The following is a 20,647-nucleotide window of genomic DNA, read 5'->3' as shown; positions in this document are numbered from 1 at the left end:
CAGTGATGCTGGTGCCATGATGCCAGCGTGGTGATGCTGGTGCCATGAAGCCCGTGCCATGATGCCAGTGCTGTGATGCCAGTGTGGTGATGCCAGTGTGGTGATGCCAGTGCCATGATGCCAGTGTGGTGATGATGGTGCCGTGATGCCAGTGTGGTGATGATGGTGCCGTGATGCCAGTGCTGTGATGCCAGTGCCATGAAGCTGGTGCCATGATGCCAGTGCTGTGATGCCAGCATGGTGATGCCAGTGCTGTGATGCCAGCGTGGTGATGCTGGTGCCACGAAGCCCGTGCCATGATGCCAGTGCTGTGATGCCAGCGTGGTGATGCCAGTGTGGTGATGCCAGTGTGGTGATGCCAGTGCCATGATGCCAGTGTGGTGATGATGGTGCCGTGATGCCAGTGCAGCGATGCCAGTGCGGTGATGCCAGCACAATGATGCTGGTGCCATGATGCCAGCACAGTGATGCCAGTGTGGTGACGCCAGCACGGTGATGCCAGTGCCATGATGCCAGCGCGGTGATGCCAGTGCCGTGATGCCAGCCATGATGCCGGTGCCGTGATGCCGGTGTTGTGATGCCGGTGCCGTGATGCCGGCCGTGATGCCGGCGTGGTGATGCCGGTGCTGTGCCCTTTGCCCGGTGACGTGCAGGGGCAAAGTCTGGCAGGGGGAGCGGTGCCGCTGGGAGCTCCGTGGGGAGAGGTGGGTCAGGGCAGGCTGGACCCCCACCAGCATGGGGGCTGGGGGGGCTGCGGGGCTGAACCGGCCCCACGTGGGCTCAGGGGACCATGGGTGGGCTTAGGGGGACCATGGGTGGGCTCATAGTGTGTTGGGTGGGCTCAGGGGACTTTGGGTGGGCTCACAGGGTGCTGGGTGGGCTCAGGGAACCATGGGTGGGCATGCGCCCATCCTGGGTGGGCATGTGAGGCCCTGGGTGGGCACATACCAGTCCTGAGTGGGCACGTGGGACCCCGGGTGGGCACACAGTGGCCCTGGGTGGGCATGTGGGACCCCGGGTGGGCATGTAGGACCCTGGGTGGGCACATACCGGTCCTGAGTGGGCTCGTGGGACCCTGGGTGGGCACGTGGGACCCCGGGTGGGCATGTAGGACCCTGGGTGGGCACATACCGGTCCTGAGTGGGCTCGTGGGACCCTGGGTGGGCACGTGGGACCCCGGGTGGGCATGTAGGATCCTGGGTGGGCACATACTGGTCCTGAGTGGGCACGTGGGACCCCAGATGGGCACACAGTGGCCCTGGGTGGGCATGTGGGACCCTGGGTGGGCATGTGGGACCCCGGGTGGGCATGTAGGACCCTGGGTGGGTACATACCGATCCTGAGTGGACATGTGGGACCCTGGGTGGGCACGTGGGACCCTGGGTGGGCACGTAGGACCCCAGGGTGGGCACCCAGGTCACTGGAGGGGTCTGACACGGTGCGGGACAGCGTGACCTGGGGTCCCTGACTGCACTGCCCATCCCGCAGGGTGCTGGATGCTGGGGCTGTGCTGGTGCCCACCGGGGCGGTGACCCCCCTGGGCAGCCCTGCCGAGCCATTTGCCACAGCCGGTGGGAAGATGGCCAAGCGGCTACTGGTGGCCTACGGGCTGTGGGCACTGGGGGGGCCACTGGGGCTGCACCACATCTACCTGGGCCGGGACAGCCACGCGCTGCTCTGGATGCTGACACTGGGCGGCTTCGGCGGCGGGTGGCTCTGGGATTTCTGGCACCTTCCTGGCTGGGTGGCCGCTGCCAACAGGGCTGGGGTCCCCAGGGGTCCCCAGGGACCAGCCCCCAGCCCCCTGCGCCTGGTGGGGCAGGTGGTGGTGGGGATGTATTTTGGGCTGGCGGCGGCGCTGGGGCTGCCCTGGGTACCGGCACTGTTGGCACAGCCCCTGGCCGTGGGGCTGGGGGTGCAGCTGGTGTCCTCGGTGGGCGACCAGACGGCGGAGGCACCCAGCACCCTGGCCGCAGCCTTCCTCACCTCCCTCCTCTTCCAAGGCCGGGTGCTGGCGGTGCTGCCCACCAGCCTGGCCGCCAGCCTTGTTGCCCACCGGCACCGGCGTTACAAGCCCGGTGGGATGCCACAGCCGCGGCTGGCCGCCCGGCTTTACCACCTAGGCTTGGCATGCCTGGCCTTCGCCGCCCCGCTCGCCTGCCGTGGGCTCAGCATCACCGCCGGGGTGCTGGGCACCATCCTGGCTCTGCCCCGTGCCACCATCGAGCTGCTGCTCCTGCCCCTCCGTGCCACCCGGCTCCTGGCAGAGATCCTGGGCTTCACCGGTGGCTCCCCGGCACGGGAACGTGGTGCAGGATTGGAACCCAGCAGCTGGAGCCAGCGGCAGCAGCAGGCATATGAGGTGCAGGATGCGGTGCTGGGTACCCAGGGGTACCAGGGAGTTGCTGCACTGGGAGGAGGGGGGGGCATTGGGTTTGGATGCTGCCATGCCCGGAGAGGGCATCGCTTCTTTTTGGGGTCCCCTGCAGTGGCTGAAGGCACACGCAGCCCCACACATGGCCCTGGGGGGGGGGTGTCTGGCAGGGTCCCACCCCAGCGCATCTCTCTGGCCCCCAGGTGCTGGGTCTCCCAGTGGGCTCTTCTGAGGTGCAGGATGCGGTGCTGGGTACCCAGGGGTACCAGGGGGATGCTGCACTGGGAGGGAGGGGGCATTGGGTTTGGATGCTGCCATGCCCGGGGGGGGGCATCCCCTCTTTTTGGGGTCCCCTGCAGTGGCTGAAGGCACACGCAGCCCCACGCATGGCCCTGTCGGGGGGGGGGTCTGGCAGGGTCCCACCCCAGCATGAGCTCCTCTGAGGTCCAGGATGCAGCGCTGGGTACCCAGGGGTACCAGGGGGATGCTGCACTGGGGCGGGGGGGGGGCATTGGGTTTGGGTGCTGCCATGCCCGGGGGGGGGCACCCCCTCTTTTTGGGGTCCCCTGCAGTGGCTGAAGGCACACGCAGCCCCACTCCTGGCCCTGGGGGGGGGGGCGTCTGGCAGGGTCCCACCCCAGTGTGGGGTCTTCCGAGGTGCAGGATGCAGTGCTGGGTACCCTGGGGTACCAGAGGGATGCTTCACTGGGATGCGGGGGGCATTGGGTTTGGGTGCTGCCATGCCCGGGGCGGGGGGCACCCCCTCTTTTTGGGGTCTCCTGCAGTGGCTGAGGGGCGGGGGGCACCCCCTCTTTTTGGGGTCCTCTGCAGTGTCCAAGGGGGGTGGGGCACCCCCTCTTTTTGGGGTCTCCTGCAGTGGCTGAGGGGCGGGGGGCACCCCCTCTTTTTGGGGTCCTCTGCAGTGTCCGAGGGGGGTGGGGCACCCCCTCTTTTTGGGGTCCCCTGCAGTGGCTGAAGGCACACGCAGCCCCACGCATGGCCCTGGGGGGGGGGGGGGGGGCCTGGCAGTGTCCCACCCCAGCGCATCTCTCTGGCCCCCAGGTGCTGGGTCTCCCGGTGGGCTCCTCCGCCGAGGACGTGCACCGGAGCTACCGGGAGCTGGTGAAGGTTTGGCACCCGGATCACAACCGGCACCGGGGCGAGGAGGCGGAGCGGCGCTTCATCCAGCTGCAGGAAGCCTACGAGGAGCTGATGGGACCCCGGAGGGCGGTGGGGGGGTGACACCGCCCCGGGGACCCCCAGCCCGGGTGGCGATGGTGAACACGAGGTTTGGCTCTTGCTGCGACTTCGTTCCTCGGTGCGACGCACGGCGGGGGCCGGGGGTGCACGGGGGTGGGGGTGCAGCCGTGGCACGGGGGTGGCTGTGGAGTGATGGATGGGGGCTTATGCACACGGTTGCACGGAGCTTGTGCACACCTTTGAACATCAGCTTGTGGACACCATTGCATGGAGCTTGTGCACACCACTGCACGGAGCTTGTGCACACTGTTGCATGGGAGCTTGTGCACACCGCTGCAGGGAGCCTGTGCACACCGTTGCATGGGAGCTTGTGCACACCGTTGCACGGGAACTTGTGCACACTACTGCACGGGAGCCTGTGCACACCGTTGCACGGGAACTTGTGCACACTACTGCACGGGAGCCTGTGCACACCGTTGCATGGGAGCTTGTGCACACCACTGCACATCAGCTTGTGCACACCACTGCACGGAGCTTGTGCACACCGTTGCACACCAGCTTGTGCACACCGTTGCAGGGAATTTGTGCAAACCATTGCACATCAGCTTGTGCAAACCATTGCACAGGAGCTTGTGTAAAGCATCGCATGTGAGCTCATGCAAAGCATCACACAGGGCCTTGTGCAAACTATTGCACATCAGCTTGTGCAAACCATCACATGGGGCCTTGTGCAAACCATTTTACACAAACTTGTGTAAAGCATCACATGTGAGCTCATGCAAACCATTGCACATCAGCTTGTGCAAGCCATTGCACACGAGCTCATGCAAACCATCACATAGGGCCTTGTGCAAACTGTTGCATGGAGCCTTGTGCAAACCGTTGCACTCGAACTTGTGCAAACCATCACACGGGGCCTTGTGCTAATTATTGCACAGCGGTCTGTGCAGACCCCAGTACCCCCTGGGGGCGAGGCGGGGCGGGACCGGCCCGGGGCTGGGGGCGGTGGGGGCGGAGCGGGGCCGCGAACCGGTGGAGCCCCGAGCTCAGCCCCTGCCGACCCCCATCTTCGGCCATTCCCGGAAGGCGTTCGGGTGTTTCCGCTGCAGGGCGGTGGCTCTCGGCAGTTTCCGTCCACGTTCGGCACCCGCCGCCCCGCCCCGCCCCGCCCATCGCAGGGGCGGGGAGGAGAGGGCCTTGGCATCGCCGGATTCGATTGGCTCTGGGCGGAAGTTGGCCACGCCCTTCTCGCACGCTGGAGGCGGGACCGGGCGGGGCCTTCGCCGTGGCGTCGGCTGGGCCGCTTCGCCATTGGCTGGCAGAACACCTCCCTCCGCGCGCCCAGGACTGCCGCTCCGCCCCCTCATTGGCCAAGAGCGCTCAGCCCTGCCCCCGCGTCGCATCTGAATGGCTGGCGGAGAAGAAGGGCGGGCTGAGCCTGGCCTTTCCCGGCTTGTCATTGGCTAACTCACTCAGGAGGGCGGGCACCGTGCGGAGGCTTCGCGTCGCCATTGGCCAACGATCGGTGGCTGAGCTCCCATTGGCTGTCGCGGGTTGAGGGCTCCTGCCGGGCCGCGGCCCCCACCTCCTCCCCGGTGCATCGCGGCGGCCTGAGGTGAGGGGGGGGGCGGCCGGGCCCCGCCGCTGTGGCCGGTGAGTGCGGGGAGCCCGGGGCCGGCCCGGAGCGAGCAGGGGGGCCGGGAGGAGGGTTGTCGGCGGGGGAAGGCGCAGCCGAGGGCCGGGCCCGGGGGTCGGGAGGGGCCTTGTAGAGGGGAAGGGGGGCCTGAGGGGCCTTGTGTGGGGAAGGGGGGTCGGGAGGGGCCTTGTCGGGAGAAGGGAGGGGGCTGATGGACCTTGTGTGGGGAAGGGGCGGTCGGAGGAGCCTCGTGTGGGGAAGTGGGGGGCTGAGGGGCCTTCCTTGTGAGGGGTAGGGGGCTGTCGGAGGGGCCTTGTATGGGGTGGGGGGCTGTCGGAGGGCCTTGTGAGGGGTGGGGGGCTGTCGGAGGGGCCTTGTGAGGGGTGGGGGGCTGTCGGAGGGGCCTTGTGAGGGGTGGGGGGCTGTCGGAGGGGCCTTGTGAGGGGTGGGGGGCTGTCGGAGGGGCCTTGTGAGGGGTGGGGGGCTGTCGGAGGGGCCTTGTGAGGGGTGGGGGGCTGTCGGAGGGGCCTTGTCGGGGGTGGGGGGCTGTCGGAGGGGCCTTGTCGGGGGTGGGGGGCTGTCGGAGGGGCCTTGTCGGGGGTCGGGGGGGCGTCGGAGGGGCCTTGTCGGGGGTCGGGGGGGCGTCGGAGGGGCCTTGTCGGGGGTCGGGGGGGCGTCGGAAGGGCCTTGTCTCGGGGGTCGGGGGGGGCGTCGGAAGGGCCTTGTCTCGGGGGTCGGGGGGGCGTCGGAAGGGCCTTGTCGGGGGTCGGGGGGGCGTCGGAGGGGCCTTGTCTCGGGGGTCGGGGGGGCGTCGGAAGGGCCTTGTCGGGGGTCGGGGGGGCGTCGGAGGGGCCTTGGCGGGGGTCGGGGGGGCTCTGTGGAGGAGGGAACCACCTGAGGGGTGGGCTAGGAAACGGGGTGGAAAGAGGGGTGCTGTGTGGGGAAGGGGGTGCCCTGTGCGGGGTGAAGGGGGTTTGGGAGGAAAGGGGGGCTGGGGAGGAGTGACCCCCCCCTGCCCCCAGCGATGGGGAGGGGGCAGCCAGCACAGGCCGGGGTGGGGGGGGGGGGAGTGGGCCCGGGGGGGGGAGTGCAGGGGTTGCAGTCGGGGTGGAGGTGGGGCAGGCAGGGGAGGCTGCAGAAGGAGATTTGTGGGTTGGACTGGATGAAGCAGTGGGAGGTTTTTTTGGGGGTGAAGGGGGTGTGGGGCAGCCCGTGATGAGTCAGGGTGACGGGGGGGGGGGGCGGGGGGGGGGGGGGCGGTCAGCAGTGTTAATCCATTATTTATGCCGCAGCTGGTACACGCACAGAGCCCAGCTCACCCATTGCTTCCACCCGCTGTCCTTCATCCCGGCCTCTCCTCCTGTACCGACCTGGCTCGTAAATCCCAGGGGCAGGGATCTTCTCCCGGTGTTCTCGGAGCTCTTGCTCTGTGGCCTTTAGCTCTTACTGGAACACAAATAATTAACGAAGGAGGATGGGGAAAAGCAGGCTGAGTTGCAAAGAGGGAAATTATATTTTCCCCTCTACCTCCACAGGGCTCTTTAGCACACCTAAAGCTTGGCTTCTCCCCGCCCCCATCCACTCGGGATTTTCTCCATGAGAAAGCAAGCCAGCAGTGAGTTAAAGGTTGGCTTCCAGTGCTTGGTCTCCACATTTTTATTTTTTTTTTTTCCCCCCCGTTGGTGCTCATCGGTGCTGTTCTTGTTTTACCTTTGATGATCAGCAGAAAGAGGCGTTCATGTATCCGCAGAGGGAGCTGTTGCAGAGAAGTTGGGAAGTCGCCTTGCCCGCAGAGACAAGCTGTGATTCTGTAGGAAGGAAGGCGAAGAATAAGATTTTTGTTGGGTTTGGAAAGGGGAGAAAAACCTGTGAGGGGTGTGGGATTTCTTTCTGAGGGTGCCTTAATGGTTCCCCTGGTGTAATCATCCTCCTTGGCCATAACTGAGGGGTGATGGTCAGATCAGTTCTCTTGCAAAGCAGCTTGCCATCATCAGGCTGTCAGAGGAGCTGATGCCCAAACAGAAACAAAAGCCTCTGTGTGGAACCTTTGTTAGTTGATGGGAGGTAAACTGGGAACAATCGCCAGAAAATTCCCCACCGACTACCTGTGGGAGCTGTTGCAGCCTCCTGCTAGAGCCTGTTAGCTATTTTCTTGATTTTGAGTTTTTTATGACTACTTTTCACTAACTTTGCTGCATTTCCCACTCCGTTAGCTCTGGCTGCTGCGTCTTTCTTTGGGGGTGCTGGAGTTTTTGAGGTTTTTTTGCCTTGAAAGTTGCAGGTGTGGAGTGTGTTGCTGTACTCTCAGGGTCTGGGACTTTGTGCTTCCTAAGCAGGACTTGCTCATCCACGCTGGAGGAGTGCTGTTAAGCAGTCTGGCTGGAGCGTGAGCCTGAATCCAGGAGATTTTGGGGATCTGGAGGAGGTCTGGGAGAGCAGAAAGGGCAGTGGGCATCAGTGTTTGCTGTGTGAGTGACCGTAGCTGGCACCCAGCTTCTGGCATCCCTCATAACCTGCTGTGGGGGGGATGGGGTGTGGGAGCGCAGCCTTGGCTGCGCTGGGATTGAGGAATAAAGGTGGAATCTCCCCAGAAGTGCCCTACGGTCAGGGTTGGTGCTGCCTCCTGAAAGGTGGAGGGGAGGAAGCGTGGCTCCGACAGCACTGCAGCTTCTCCTCGCCCTCCGTACCGCCAGCCTCCTAAAACTTCTGGCGGCTGGGGAGCGTGGGACGTGCCCCCTGGGGTCCTGCTGGGGTCCCCTGTCCCCCTCCTGCCATCACACAGTGTTGCTCTGAGCTCTTGGTGCTCGGGGCCTCGGTGTTTTATTTCCTTTATTGCAATACTCCGGTCAGCACGTCGTTTGTGTGCGGTGGGCCAGCAAAGCGCAGGCAGCCCGTCTTTAACTCGGGGACGCGATGTGCGTGGAAGTTGCGTGTGCCTTCAGCCACTGTTCTATATGTGACGTATACGTGGCCACAGCCGTGTCTGCTGAGGTTACCGTTGTCTCAGGTTTGGCAAACTAAAATCCACTTGCAGGAATTGTCTACTGCATAAGGATTATTTTTTTTTTTGTAGTTGTAGCTTACTCTTCAAGGGGCGTTTAAATATTTTATGATTTTTCTGAGCCACGCAACTCCCAAGCAGAAGATTCTTGTTGGATTCAGGACAAAGGAGCTCTAAAGGTGACTTGCAGTCTGAAGGGGATAAGATAGGTACTGCGTTTTTTTAAAAAAAATAATAGATCTGGCAATTAAACTGTATGGCTTGCTTTTAATATTTTCAAGCTCGCTCTTAGGATAATCGACCTGGAGATTTGCTGTAATCAGAAAAAGCTGAGGCAGAGGGAAGATTTCCAGTAGGACTACGGTAATGCCATTCGCCCCTTTTAAACTGGGGGAGGTGAAGGATTTTTTTTCACCATTTAGAGTAGACCAATGAAAGGTGGCCTCTCCTGCAGTATTTGCCTTTTTTTTTTTCCTTCCTTCCTTTTCAAAATCTTCTGATGTTTAGATACATGGGATAAAAAGGTAAAAATATATCTGAAAGCCATGTGTTTATCCTTAAATATAAAACAGTTCTTGGCAAGACACCGAGGCTCTTCCAGATCACAACGCTGGCAAAGACGATCTAAAAATAGCAGTGGTGCACGCAGAATTACACAGGACAAAACATACATGTGCAAGTTTCCATCGCAGCTGTTCCCGCCTGGGCAGGCTGGTTAGGAAGGGATACGGAAAGCCTGGGATGGATGGAGGGAGGACCAGAAGACAAAGTGTGAGGAGATCTTTCCTTCAGGAAAGCAAAAATCGGCGTCCAACTCCAGAGCGTTTCGTTGTTGTTCAATTGCTCCGCTTGCATCGCTGTGTAAAGCGTCAAAAATCCCACCAGCAATTCCCAATACCTGTTTTATCTGGAAAGTGAGTATGGAAAACAGTGCCTGGCCAGGAATCCAAGAAAAACTCGGTGGTCTGCTCTTTTATCTTGTTTAAGTATTTGTAAACACACTGAGTGGGGTTTTGTAGCATCACCTGAATAGGTACCAGGAAGGTTTTGTCACCTGAAATCTGTAGTTTTACTTCTTTGTGCTGCAAAATGATGCACAATTAGCTTACAAGAGGTAGATGTTTGAGAATAGCTAATGCCCAGTCGTGCTCTGCATAATGCATTTGGTGAAAGAACAATAAATGTGTGGATTTAAACAGAATATAGACAGCTAATTATCTCTGAGGTTAAATGCTCAGTTCATTCTTGAGGAAATACTGGGGGGAGGAAAAAAAAAACCCCACCACCCAAACCCCAAGAGTGATATTAAGGAACTATTTCTTCCCCCCCCCCCCCCCCGCCCCAGTCCTAAACCGGTTCTTTTGTGGTGTACCATTTTATGAGCCTTCATCCAGCACCATGAAAGGATTTGGCCAGGGTAGAAAAAGCAGCTGCTTTGTGCAGGCAGGGATTTGGCGGTGGGTGCTGGTATTAGACCTTCCCGACCTGCGCTCCGTGCTCCTCCTTCCTTGCCTGCTCTGACCGAGCCATTGTTTGCTGGAAGGAGCTTCTGAAAACCGATTGTCTTGGGGGGGTGGGGGGGAGAGAAAAATGAAATACACCCCCCCCCAAGTTACTGTCGGGCTTGTGCCACGCTCACTGCTGAACAGTGTGCTTGCTCCCTTTCAGATGCAGCGTAATAAAGCTGCCTGGCTTTAATTAAAACGCTAACCTGATGTCTTCCGTGCTCTGGTCCAGGGCAGAAAAAAAAAAAAAAAAAAAGTTAGTTATTCAAACAGAAACGACCGAGGCATCTGTGGAACATGAGGGATGAACAGGCTTATTTTGCTCTGCTGTAACTTAACAGGTATTTGTTGAAAAAATCTTAGGGTTTCGATGCTGTGGAAATTCCCCAGGGATTCCGCAGAGCTCTGGGAAAAACCCGGCTGTGCTTGTGCCCTGCGTTAGGGCCGGCAGCACCCAGCAAAGGCGATAAAAATTTGGGATGTTGATAAGAATTTGGGATGTCGGTGTGTTCCCGTGTGCAGCGGGGCTATTAAACTTGCTCCTCCAAGCTGTGTTCCGTGACAGGTAGAATAAGTTCCTGAATTTCTAGTGTAATAGTCGCTTTTTTTTTGTCAGGAGATGCTATAAAATTAATTCCCTTCTTGCGTGAGTGCATTACGGGGGGGGTGGGGGGGGGGGGGTGGCACTGCTTGTAGATAAATACCTGGGTCCTCTGAGGTGCTGAAGTCTCGGAAAATGGATTTTTATTTGAGAATGATTATAAATTACAAACAGGACAATTTATTCTACCGAAATGCTGTTGTGTGTACTCACAGGGACGACTCTTACGTGCTTGATCAACAAGATTAAAATAGCTTGGGAAGGGACTACTTAACTCAAAAGCCAATTAGCCAGATGCTACTGTACGGTGTGAATTAACGCTCCAGCTGGGCACGAGGCTGCGGCTGGGGAGAACCCACCGCTTGCCCGAGATCCCAGCACCAGATTTATCTAGTCTTCACAACTCCAGATTTCTCAGCGAAAGCACCTTCCACAGACTAATGATAACAATAAAACAAAAATCCAGACAAATTTTTCACTCTTCATCATCTTTTCCTTCAAATAGGGAGCTGTTGGTCCCGAAAGTTTACTCAAATAATCCGTCTAGACGGAGCAAACCAGTGCTGCGAGTGGGGGATTTTGAAGTTGTTTCTTTTTTAACTCTCTGTCTGTAAAATTCCAAATGTTTTCCTTCATGAGACGGAATCTGCCGGTAGTTGTGCGTTGAACAATAATGCGCCTTTCCCGCGGGATTTGGAAAAGTTTGCCGTTACCGGCTGAATGCGGGCAGCTCGGGGAGGAGCTTGCTTGCTCTGTAACGGGAGGGAGTTGGGTTTTCCGCGGGTTATATTGCTCCCCTGTCAATTCTGTTAGAACCACGATATTTTATTTTAATCCTGCAGGTAGATTTCTTGCCGGTTTTGTTTTGATGCTTTACTGTTCCTATAGACGCGTACGGTGCCCTGTATAAGCCTTATATCGCCCTTAGCTGGAGGAGCTCACCCCTCTTAATGAATTTATTTGGATTTGTCTTAACTTTTACTATTTTACCGGTCTTAAAAAATTTCCGCTTGGGTTTTTTAAAACCCTCCTGTGTTTTACAGCCTCCCCCCCCCCCCCCAGCCCCCGATCTGTTTAAGGTTCCTGGCTAATAGCCGCGGTGAAATTTCCAGCCGATGGGAGACTCGGAGATAAAGGCAGGTCACACCGCAGCCTGCACCCCGATTCTGACATGAGCCAGAGCTGCTTCCGATTCTCTGGCTCTCGATTCTCACCACAGGGTATATCGGGTGAAATATTAATTGCATCATCAAGGAGCAAAGACTTGCCGTTTTCTACTCGTCAGATACATCAGTGGGGTTTTGTTTCCCATCCATTATTTTATTACTTTGCTGCTTTGACTTTAGCTTGCCAAGGAGTAATTCAGAACCTGTTCTATGTTGTTTGCTTTCCCCCCCAAGACTTAATTACTGTTCATTTTTCTCCTTTGAAGTGGGTACAACTATATTTCTCGGGTGATAAGGTGTAATGTTTTTCAGGCTTTTTGAGGTTTCCTGATAACTTCTTTACTGGCAGCTTTTGGGTTTGTGTGGGTTTTTTTGGTTGTTTTTTTTTTTTTTTCCCCACAGTTTGTCTGTTTTACAGACTCTGTCTGAATGAAGTGTTCTTGCAGATATTTGCTTTTGGGGGACGTACATGCAGAGGCGGTTTTGAAATGTTCCTTTGTTTCATGAATTAAGTTTGAGGCAACTTGAGGGAGTTCAGGTAAATGCTCTCAAGTGGGATGTTACAGCTTTTTGTCACTACCTGTGTGTTTCCGCGCTCCCTCCAGATTAAAGCATGCCCGTCTTTATTTAAAAAAAATGATATTATAAAGACTACTCCAAAGCACAGCTTTGTGAGGGTGGGTTGGTTGGTTGGTTTTGAAAACTCTTGAGCCGTATATACCGAAAATATTTGACTCTGGCATCGTGGGTCAATGTGGTAAGCACTTTCTTCGCAACCCAATGTTATCTTAAAATCGCAGGAGGTAACCGGAGGTTCCCGGCAGCTGGATGGCCACGCTGCCGAGCGTTTCCTGGTCGTGGACACAAAGCAATCAGGCAGGGAAGTGAAACTCGGGTGTAATCGTGCAAACCAAAGCACATCGGCCCCGCCAGCACGGCCGGCTGAGCTCGACCTGCCGGCAGTCTCCAGGCGTCGAGCTCGGGAGCCGCTCGCATCCCCACACGGCAGCTTAATCCTTCGCTCAATTCTTCGGCTTCTCTATTTTATTTTTTTTTTGAGCAGTTTTCAAACGGCACGGGTTTTACGAGGTGGTATTTAGCACCTCAAGGCATCAAAACGAAGGAAAGCGTTTAATTCAGAGGGCTGAAGGCAGCAAGGCAGGAGTTTGTAATCGCCTCTTGTTTTGGGACTGTTTGCAGGTAAAAAATTCTTTTGCACAGTCTTTTTTTTTTTTTTTTTTTTTGCACAGACAGCGAGCAAATCAGCCTCAGATTTAGATCGCTGCGGTCACTGGTTAGAAATAAGTTTGGAACTCCTGGGGAGCTAATAAAGGGAAGTTCTAATGATAGGAAACGTCTATTTTTAAATCAAAATAGGCTCACGGTGATAAACCCTGGGGCAGGCAGTGTCGCCGGGTGGCAGGAGCCTTGCTGCATTCCTCAGCCTGGTGAACCGTATCCCTAAAAATAATCCTGATCCTCGGGGTGGAGTTGAACTTCTAATTAATAATGGAGCAAATGAGATGCGTGTTTCTCAATGCTGGCGTTTCCTTTTCAAGAGCCTGTGCATTTTGCTAAAATGTACAAGGTCTCCTGATGGATGTTTACTAAAATCTTTTGCGGCGTCGGATACCTGTGTTTTACGTATTAAAATTGCAATTTTTTGTGGGTTTTTTTTTTTTTTTTTTCCCCCCTGCTTGATTGTGAATACGTTGAGGTTTTGTCACAGGGCCAGATCCTTCCCTGGGGTTAAGCAGGTTTGCCGTGGCAGAGAAGTCTCTATTGTTTCCTCACCTTGCCTATAGTGTTGTTCTTTGTTTAACCTGTCATCCGACTTGATGTGGTGCCTGCTGCCCCTGCTTTCCCCGGCTCCTTAAAGGAGGAACACGAGGAAAAGACACGTATGTAACGCCACGCGGAGTTGCCCCTGCGCCGCCTGGGTGGGGGAGGCTGGTGTTTTGCGCTGAAATAAGCGGTGAAAGCGTTGAAAATGGCTCGTGCTGGCAGCAAAGTGAATTTTGCTTTTTTCCCTGGGATGCTGGTTGCGTTAACACACGAGAGATCTGAGAGTTCGTCTTGTCACCGAGCGTAGGAACCACTCTGCCCGCTCTGTCTGATGGCTCTTAGTCCGTAAATGTGGTGTTTGTGTTAGGGTTTTTTTGGTTTTTGTTTTTTTTTTGGTGTGTGATGAGTTCTAAACCTCCCCGGTTCTACCTCGTGCATGCTTAAGTGACTAGTGTCTTTGAATCGAGCCTGTTGAAACCGTACCAAGTCTGTAGGGATCTTGTGGCTTTATATTTAATGTCACTTTTTTCTGCCTAGTTGTTTCACCACACCTTCAAGCAAAATACAGATTTTTTTTTTTAATTTTTTTTTTTTTTTTTTTACTCTTAAAACCCGTGAGCAGGACAACTCTGACAAGCTGGGAGGCTCGGGGTATACCTTGGCTAGTACAGTAGCAATTTTCTTATTTCCTTTCCTTTTTTTTTTTTTTTTTTTTACTACTTTCTTTTTCAGAACCAGATACCAACTGCTGCAGTCAGGAAGCCTGACAAGAAGTTGCTTTTCAGAGGAAAGGAGCTGTAGTGCTCTGCTGGCCTGTCAGCAGATTTCTGACAACTCCAGACCCCGTTTGCCCTCGCAGCTGGGATTTTGCTGTCCCAAACCAGCTCTCTGCCGTTTCCCGCGTTGATACAAGGCGGTGCGTGGATTGCAACTGCCAGCTACGTTGTTCAAGGGCGAGGACTCTTTATTATTTCTTCTCCCCACCCCCCTCCCCGCTCCTGTATAGCTGACGGTTAGAGCAAACACGCCGAGATGTCTAAAAAGCAAAATACAAAAGGTAAGATGCACGTGAACGTGGTATCATCAGATGTCGATAACCAGCGCTATCGATTCCAAAGTTATCAATTAGGAAAAGGGGTTAATTCCTTTCGCTCTACTCCTTTCAAGGCTGCTGATGTCCCTTGACAGCTTGTTGTCGCTCTCTTCGTGACATCATATAACCTGTTGGATTTTGTGACATTTTTAGTAGCATTTCAGTCGTCCAGCTGGACAGTTCTGATTTCACGAGTTCCTGTATAAGGTTAATATCGCATCGTTTTCCCAGTCAGACCAGGAGAGGGGGGGGGGGGGGGGAAAAAAAAAGCTTTAACAGTTGAAGAGTTGCAGAGCCAAACTTTTTTTATTTTCCTGGCGTGCATCCTGACCTCGGGGTACGGTCAGGATGGATTTGAGGGGTGTCTGGGTCCCTCATGGGATTAATTCCAGCACAACTCATGCTCCTGAGGCAGCCCTTGTCCGCCCTCTCGGTGCCCCGTGTGTGCCAGGCTTCCAGGCCAGGCTTCTGTCCTGGACTTGCTTGTCCTGTCTGTGGCAAGTGCTTGCCAGGAATCCAGTTTGGAAAGAAGCGGAATCGAGTGGAATCGAGGTGGGATAGCTCAGCTCGGGTCCTGGCCTTTGGGGATGAAATTCAAACTAGACCCAGTTCAATCTTTTTCCTTCGAGGCGGGCACAGAGGGGCACCGAGCAAGTTTGAGCGAAGCTTTTTCCCTGGCTTTGTCTTCAAATGCACAGGCCGATTCTCCCGTTTCTGCCGTCGCATTCGAAGTGGCAAAGCCATTCTTGTGTCAAGCAGCTTATTTCAGGGAGGGATCTTATTTGTCGTGTGCGAAACATTAATTCCAAAGTGTGTGTGTTGTGAGGGGAGAAGGGGGGTTGAGGGTTACGGTTCTCTTTTTATTTGAACTGACTACTAATTAATAATTTAAGGCGAATGGGTTTGACAATTCATGTCCTCTACCTCAAGAGAAGAGCTTTTGTTCTCTGTAGATTTTTTTTTTTTTTTTTCCTAGCAGCTTTGGCATAGAAACGGTGTCTACCTGAGGAGCCCAGCCGTCCTTTGACAGCTAGATCCATGCATGATTCAAAGCAATTAGTAACGGTTATGGAAATTACTGTATAAGATAATTTTGGAGTGATTTTTAAAATGCACTATTTTGTACCTGTGCTCTCAGAAGCCTCAGCCCAAGTCATTAAGAAATTGGCTTCTCTCTGCTGCTGCTGGAGCCCAGCAGTCGTCGGTGCTGAGTTCAAGGTGTGTTTATCTAGAGAATGAATGGGTCTGGGTAGGTAGGGGAAACACCAAGAGAGATCTATAGGGGACAAGAGGGGAGGGAAAACACGGGGGGCTGTTACTCTGAGGGGCTTCAGGGGGGTTGGCACATCCCCAGCCGAATGAGAAAGCTGGGGCGCAGTCGCCGCTCTCGGTGCTGTTCGGCAGAGTGTGTCGTAGAGAGAGCCCGCTGGGAAGCGCTGGCATGTATTGGGTTCCTAAAGAAAAGTAAAGGGATCTCAGACATAAATATTTGACACCGAGCAGGAATGCAGAGTAGGCTTTTAATTCGCTCCGCCACCGGGGATATAAAATACGCGCTGCTTTGTTAAGCAGGCTCATCTCCAGTCCGCGTTGCGGTGGCAATGTGGACATAAGGGAAGGTGAGAGTTAAAAAAGCTGCAGACTCTTCTGGCTGTGCCCTGTCCTCTTTAGACTGTGATTGAATTTTCAATTACTACTTTTCTGCTGCTCTAGAATGTTAATGTAGTCAACAAATATTTTTCCAGTCCTCTGTAAAGGAGTGTACCTTGGACAGGTAAGGAATGTCTTTTTGGTTTCTTTTTTTTTTCTTCTTTTTTTTTCCTGAAAGCAAAACAAAACCTCTTTGCAGTGTAACAAAAGGCTGCTGAGAAGTGCCGAGAGATGGGGAACGAGACAGACCTATTTTTAATAATGCAGCAGTTTTGAAACCAAATCAGAAGCCCACCTGTTTCTTAGAAGTGCCACAGAACAGAGTGAACATCTGAGCTACTCAGGAGGGTATTTTTAAGCCTTCTGAAAATGCATATGCAAAGGTTGGGCACAGAATCATGTTCTACTCCTGAATGTTACTGGCTGTAAGTAACTCTTTACTCCAAAGATCTGCGCTGAGGAGAAAACAGTTCAATCTGTAAACCAGTCATGTAATTATCCCCATTCAAAATCCAGCGGCGTGCGTCCACACGTAGGTCCGTGTCTGGGTTACACTGGATGGCGCGTTTCAGCTTGAGGATATTCTAGAAGGGGTAATTTAGAAATTTGAAGGAAAGGTGGACTCGGGGATGCCAGTTCTCTAAACAAATACTTCCCCAGAGTCTCGTAGGTTTGTTGGTTTGCTGCTATCTCGGATCCTTAGCGCTTCTGTTTTTTTTTTTTTTTTTTTTCCCCACACACACGAAGCGTGTGCGCTCCCTCTCATCCCCCCTTCTGACTCGATTAATTGATTTGAGTGAAAGCAGCCACCAGGCTCGGGAATGACTGGCGACCCCAGGATACAAAGCAATCACATAAATCTTGTTTCCATCGGATATCAGCCGCGGTTTTAGGCGTGCCAGGATCCTGAATAAAACAGCGCTCGGGTTCCTACTCGTCTGGATCCATCAGGGAGCCATTTCAATTGATGGAAAACTCTCCTACGTGGATTTGGTAAAGGCGAAAGGTCTGCGGCGTTGGCCGCTGGGGAGGGGGGGGGGTGTCAGCTGGAGCAGGGACCCCGAGCCTTTACAGACCCCCAAAATGTGTGAAATTTTATTTGAAACTTGTACTTTGTTGAACAGCGTTGTCCGTCGAGCAGAAGATCCTGCTCTGCAGAAACCAGGTTTGCAGATCGGGGTGGTGGCAAACGATTTTCTCCATCTGTGTCCGGAGAGCTTGTAAAATGGGCAAACTGGGAGGTTGTGGAGTTCCTCTGCCAGGCAGCGCTCGCCGTGAGAAGACGGCGAAAACGCAGAAGGGCGAATATTGAGCGTGTGTTCTGTAACCTGATAAATGGGATCCCGGCTCCTGGGTGAGCTGGGGTGCGGTACGAGGACGCGGGTGATGCCGGGAATTCCTGAGAACCTCGGCTGCATCGCTCTGCTGAGTGTGATGCTCTGGAAGTGCGCGGGTTTTCAATTTTTATTTTATTTTTTTTAAAACTTGTAGATGGAAATTAGATGGGAGGGGGAAGACTGCCCCGCAGTTTGAATTACCTTGATGGTTCTCTTGGCTGGGCTGCCTTGGCTCCGCTGAAAGAAAACCCGGTGCCTTCCTTGGCTGCCTGCGTCCAACGCAGCAGGCGGAGCGCCGGATCGAACGGCAGCAAGTGGGAGCAGCCGGGAATGGCAGCGTGCCAGGGCGGTAACGCCACAGGGGCAGCGAGACCCCCGCCCCAAGCGCTCCCCCTGCCCCTGGGGAGCAGGATGGGTGCTTGGGAGAGCTGCATCCGTGCTGCATCTGTACGGATTCCTGCCCTTGCAGGAAAATACCTGCAGAACCCCCCAGTTTTATGGGCATGTTTCAGTTGATTTGCAAGAAGTTTTGTTGGGTGTGTTTTTTTTTTTTTTATTCCATATTGAATTTATTTTTTTATCCCACTCTTCCGATTCCTTAAATGACCGTGGCCTTCCGCTGGGAAGGTTAGCCTGGCATTATCATCCGAGGGCTAAACTCTCCCACTGCCATCCAGCTCCTGCTGGACATCGGATGCCTGGGAGGTTTAATTTCCTTGCCTCGGAACAAATTCTTCCAGTTGTGAGTCCCATTTCTCGCCTGCGTAGCCTTGTTCTGGCCGCAACGTGGCAAGTTTTTTTTTTTTTTTTTTTTTGTAACTACGCCTTGGCGAACCAATTGCTTTCCTATATTGAGTTTGGAGCGAGAAGGCGGTGTTGTGTGCTTGAAATTTGTTTGGGAAAATAAGAAAAAGGGACGCTTTGTTGTTGAGGCAAGGCTCTGAAGTGCAGCTGCCACTTCCACGGGCTCGGGAATATCACAGGGCTGTCCTTGGGGCATTAAAATACTTTCCGTAACAGCTGATGGAGGGACGAAACCCCGAGTTTAAATGCACCCCAGGCGGTGAGCAGGGAGAAAAATCAAGCAAGGACAGCGTAGGAACTCAATGGACCCGCTCAAATATTTTAACGTATTTTGGGGAAGGGAGGGCTTAAGGTGGCGTGTGGGGGAGATGTTTTCCCCCTCGGATCATGGAGAAACTTAGTATTTCCGTGTAGTTTTTTGGGGTTTTTTTTTCTGCTGTCGGTAAAATATCTTCTCGGCAGCAGCAAACCCAGGAATATTGATCCTACCCCCGGTTTAGTCCTTACTTGCTTCTCATTTGCGAGGAGAGAGCTTGGCGTCAGTACCTCTGTTGCCTGTTAGCGAGAAGTGTTCTTACAAGGGGAAAAAAAAAAAAAAAAAGCACTATGTGTTGGTGTAATTTGTGAGGGAGAGCGTGACACGTGAGAGATGTTGAAACGTGGCCCGTGGTGGTCTGGTGGCTTCAAAGTGCGATACCCGACGCCCCAGGAGCCGTGAAAACACAGAAGGCTCCCACAGATGTCAGCTCCCTATGGAATGTTTCTTTTGGAAATCCGGATTTATTCCCCTACACACCCCACCCCCCCACCCCCCCCCCGATATTTGTGGGTACTTCGCTGTGACGTTGTGACTGCAAGCACAGACCGATAGAATAACGATAGCCTGGGTTTTTTGGGTGGTGCGTGTGTGGTGTGGGTTTTTTTTTTTGTTGTTGATTTTTTTTTATTATTTTTTTTTTTCCCCCCTGTCCTGGGAAGGAGCATTAATTCCTGTCCACTCACCTCTGCAGTCCTGGGCACGGGCATCTCCCGCTTCTCCCAATGCAGGGACTGCTGAAGATGCTCGTAATTAAAGCCAATTGGAGATGCTCTGAGTGAGCAGCGAGGTGCCTTTTTTCTTTAAGAGCTTTTTATTTCACGTTAGCTGAGGTCTCCCGTGTTATCCCTGGGAGAGACGCCGCCGGTTCCCGTTGACCTGCGAAGCCGCAGAGTCCATAAATGTTTCACGATTTAACTGAATCTTGGTCGCCTAGCGTTTTAAGCACGTAGGCTGTTCCATCCGCCTGCGAGTGTCCTGGCTGGGGCAGGAGGGTGAACCTGACATTTAGATTAGGATTTTAAAATATTTTTTAAGTTTTTTTACACACTATTTGACTATGGAAACTTCCCGTCGGCTGGCCACGTGGGTGCGGCGGGGATGAAGTGCTGGATGGGTTCGGAGGAGCTAAATGCCTGTGTGTAATAGCGCTGTCGGCTTTCGTAAAACATCCTCTGTGATGCTGGTTGGGGCCAGGTCCGTGTAGCTTGTCAGGCTGGTGCTTTTCTCACTTTTCCCTGTCTCCTGATGAAACAATTTGCCTGTCGTGGCTCAAAAATGAGCCCAGGACTCTGCTTGGAGCTGGAGGGGAACGTAGCGGCCCCCGTTTCGATTTCCTCGAGGTGTTGGGTGTGAAATTGTCGGATTTCATGTGTCCCGCGAAGCGGAGCCAGGCATCTGTTAGGTCTGTAGTTTTAATTCTGGCACGTGTTTCGTACAGAAAGGACTAATTAGCGGAGTTACGGGAGGAGCAGACTGATATTGGTAGGGTGGATTCTTCCTGGCATCGTTAGTGTTTCTATTTAAGAGCTCGCGCGTTGATTAGTCCGATAAACAGCACTGAAAGGCAAAAAAAAAAAAAAAAGTAGCTGATTTGGGATGAATGATTTCTTACCACCTCATTTTTCTGGAGGATGCCGTTATGAACAGGGAAGCAATTAAGGCCGTTGGCATCGTCTCCGGGGTTTATCGCATCAGATCAACAGGGTGTATGTTTTAATGCAACAGTGATCGGTCTGAGCGTCTGACTGACTCATCATGTCAGACATGACATGCACAGCCTGAGCCCTGGCTTTGGGAAGGAGCTTTTCTTTCCCGCAAGGATCTTAATTCAAAAATCTCGAAGTCGCTGGTGGCCGCCAGGCTTCGGTCCGGGCGGGCGTGAGCATTTTAAATTCTGTCCTTTCTTGCAAATACCCACCGTCGCAAGAGACCCGAGTGCCAGCAGCCCTTTTAACGATGCTTGGGAGTGCTCAGGGGCAATATCAAATGTATATGGCGTCGTCGCCGGCGCATAATTTTTGCATGATAAACATTTGAACACCAGGAGGACTTGGGCCGTGGAGAAGCGGCTCAAAGCGAGCTGTGCCGACAAGCTCAGCCCCCTGCAATTGGAGATGTGGGAATGGGATGGGATGGAGGAGCTGAAAACGTGCTGCAGGGGGGAGCTGAACTTCAT

General features: G+C 54.2%; 2 protein-coding genes across 11 annotated transcripts in view; both read left to right on the top strand.

The window, feature by feature from the left end:
* Positions 1–646: 646 nt before the first annotated feature.
* Positions 647–3,673, top strand: DNAJC22 (DnaJ heat shock protein family (Hsp40) member C22). 2 transcript variants are annotated; one of them, XM_040618786.1, is made up of 3 exons: positions 647–704; positions 1,489–2,362; positions 3,437–3,673. In XM_040618786.1, exons 2-3 carry the CDS (start codon positions 1,580–1,582, stop codon positions 3,614–3,616), a joined length of 963 nt encoding a protein of 320 aa, XP_040474720.1. In that variant the 5' UTR covers positions 647–704; positions 1,489–1,579; the 3' UTR covers positions 3,617–3,673. The 2 variants fall into 2 exon arrangements, with proteins under 2 accessions (XP_040474720.1, XP_040474719.1); XM_040618785.1 differs by lacking the exon at positions 3,437–3,673 and adding an exon at positions 2,578–2,832.
* A 1,016-nt stretch (positions 3,674–4,689) lies between these two features.
* SPATS2 (spermatogenesis associated serine rich 2) overlaps positions 4,690–20,647 on the top strand; it is a 33,267-nt gene continuing 17,309 nt past the window's right edge. The window contains exons 1-2 of one of the 9 annotated variants that reach the window (XM_040618605.1): positions 4,690–5,227; positions 14,001–14,325. In XM_040618605.1, coding sequence (XP_040474539.1) covers positions 14,301–14,325 — 25 coding nt within the window. In that variant the 5' untranslated portion in view covers positions 4,690–5,227; positions 14,001–14,300. Of the gene's footprint in view, positions 5,228–6,469; positions 6,837–14,000; positions 14,326–20,647 lie in introns of those variants that run through there. The other 8 variants (XM_040618598.1, XM_040618596.1, XM_040618595.1 and 5 more) reach the window with 8 other exon arrangements.

This window comes from Falco naumanni, chromosome 20 (genome assembly GCF_017639655.2).
Source record: "Falco naumanni isolate bFalNau1 chromosome 20, bFalNau1.pat, whole genome shotgun sequence".
NCBI lineage: Eukaryota > Metazoa > Chordata > Aves > Falconiformes > Falconidae > Falco > Falco naumanni.
The sequence above is the reverse complement of the archived record's forward strand: the minus strand, read 5'-3'. Positions and strand labels throughout refer to the sequence as shown.

What these genes read in the sequence shown, in the direction of transcription:
- DNAJC22 (XM_040618785.1), top strand. Translation starts at nt 1,580, where the DNA reads ATGGCCAAGCGGCTACTGGTGGCCTACGGGCTGTGGGCACTGGGGGGG. An exon ending in GGCAGCAGCAGGCATATGAG is followed by an intron (nt 2,363 to 2,577) that starts GTGCAGGATGCG and finishes TCTGGCCCCCAG; the next exon opens with GTGCTGGGTCTCCCAGTGGG.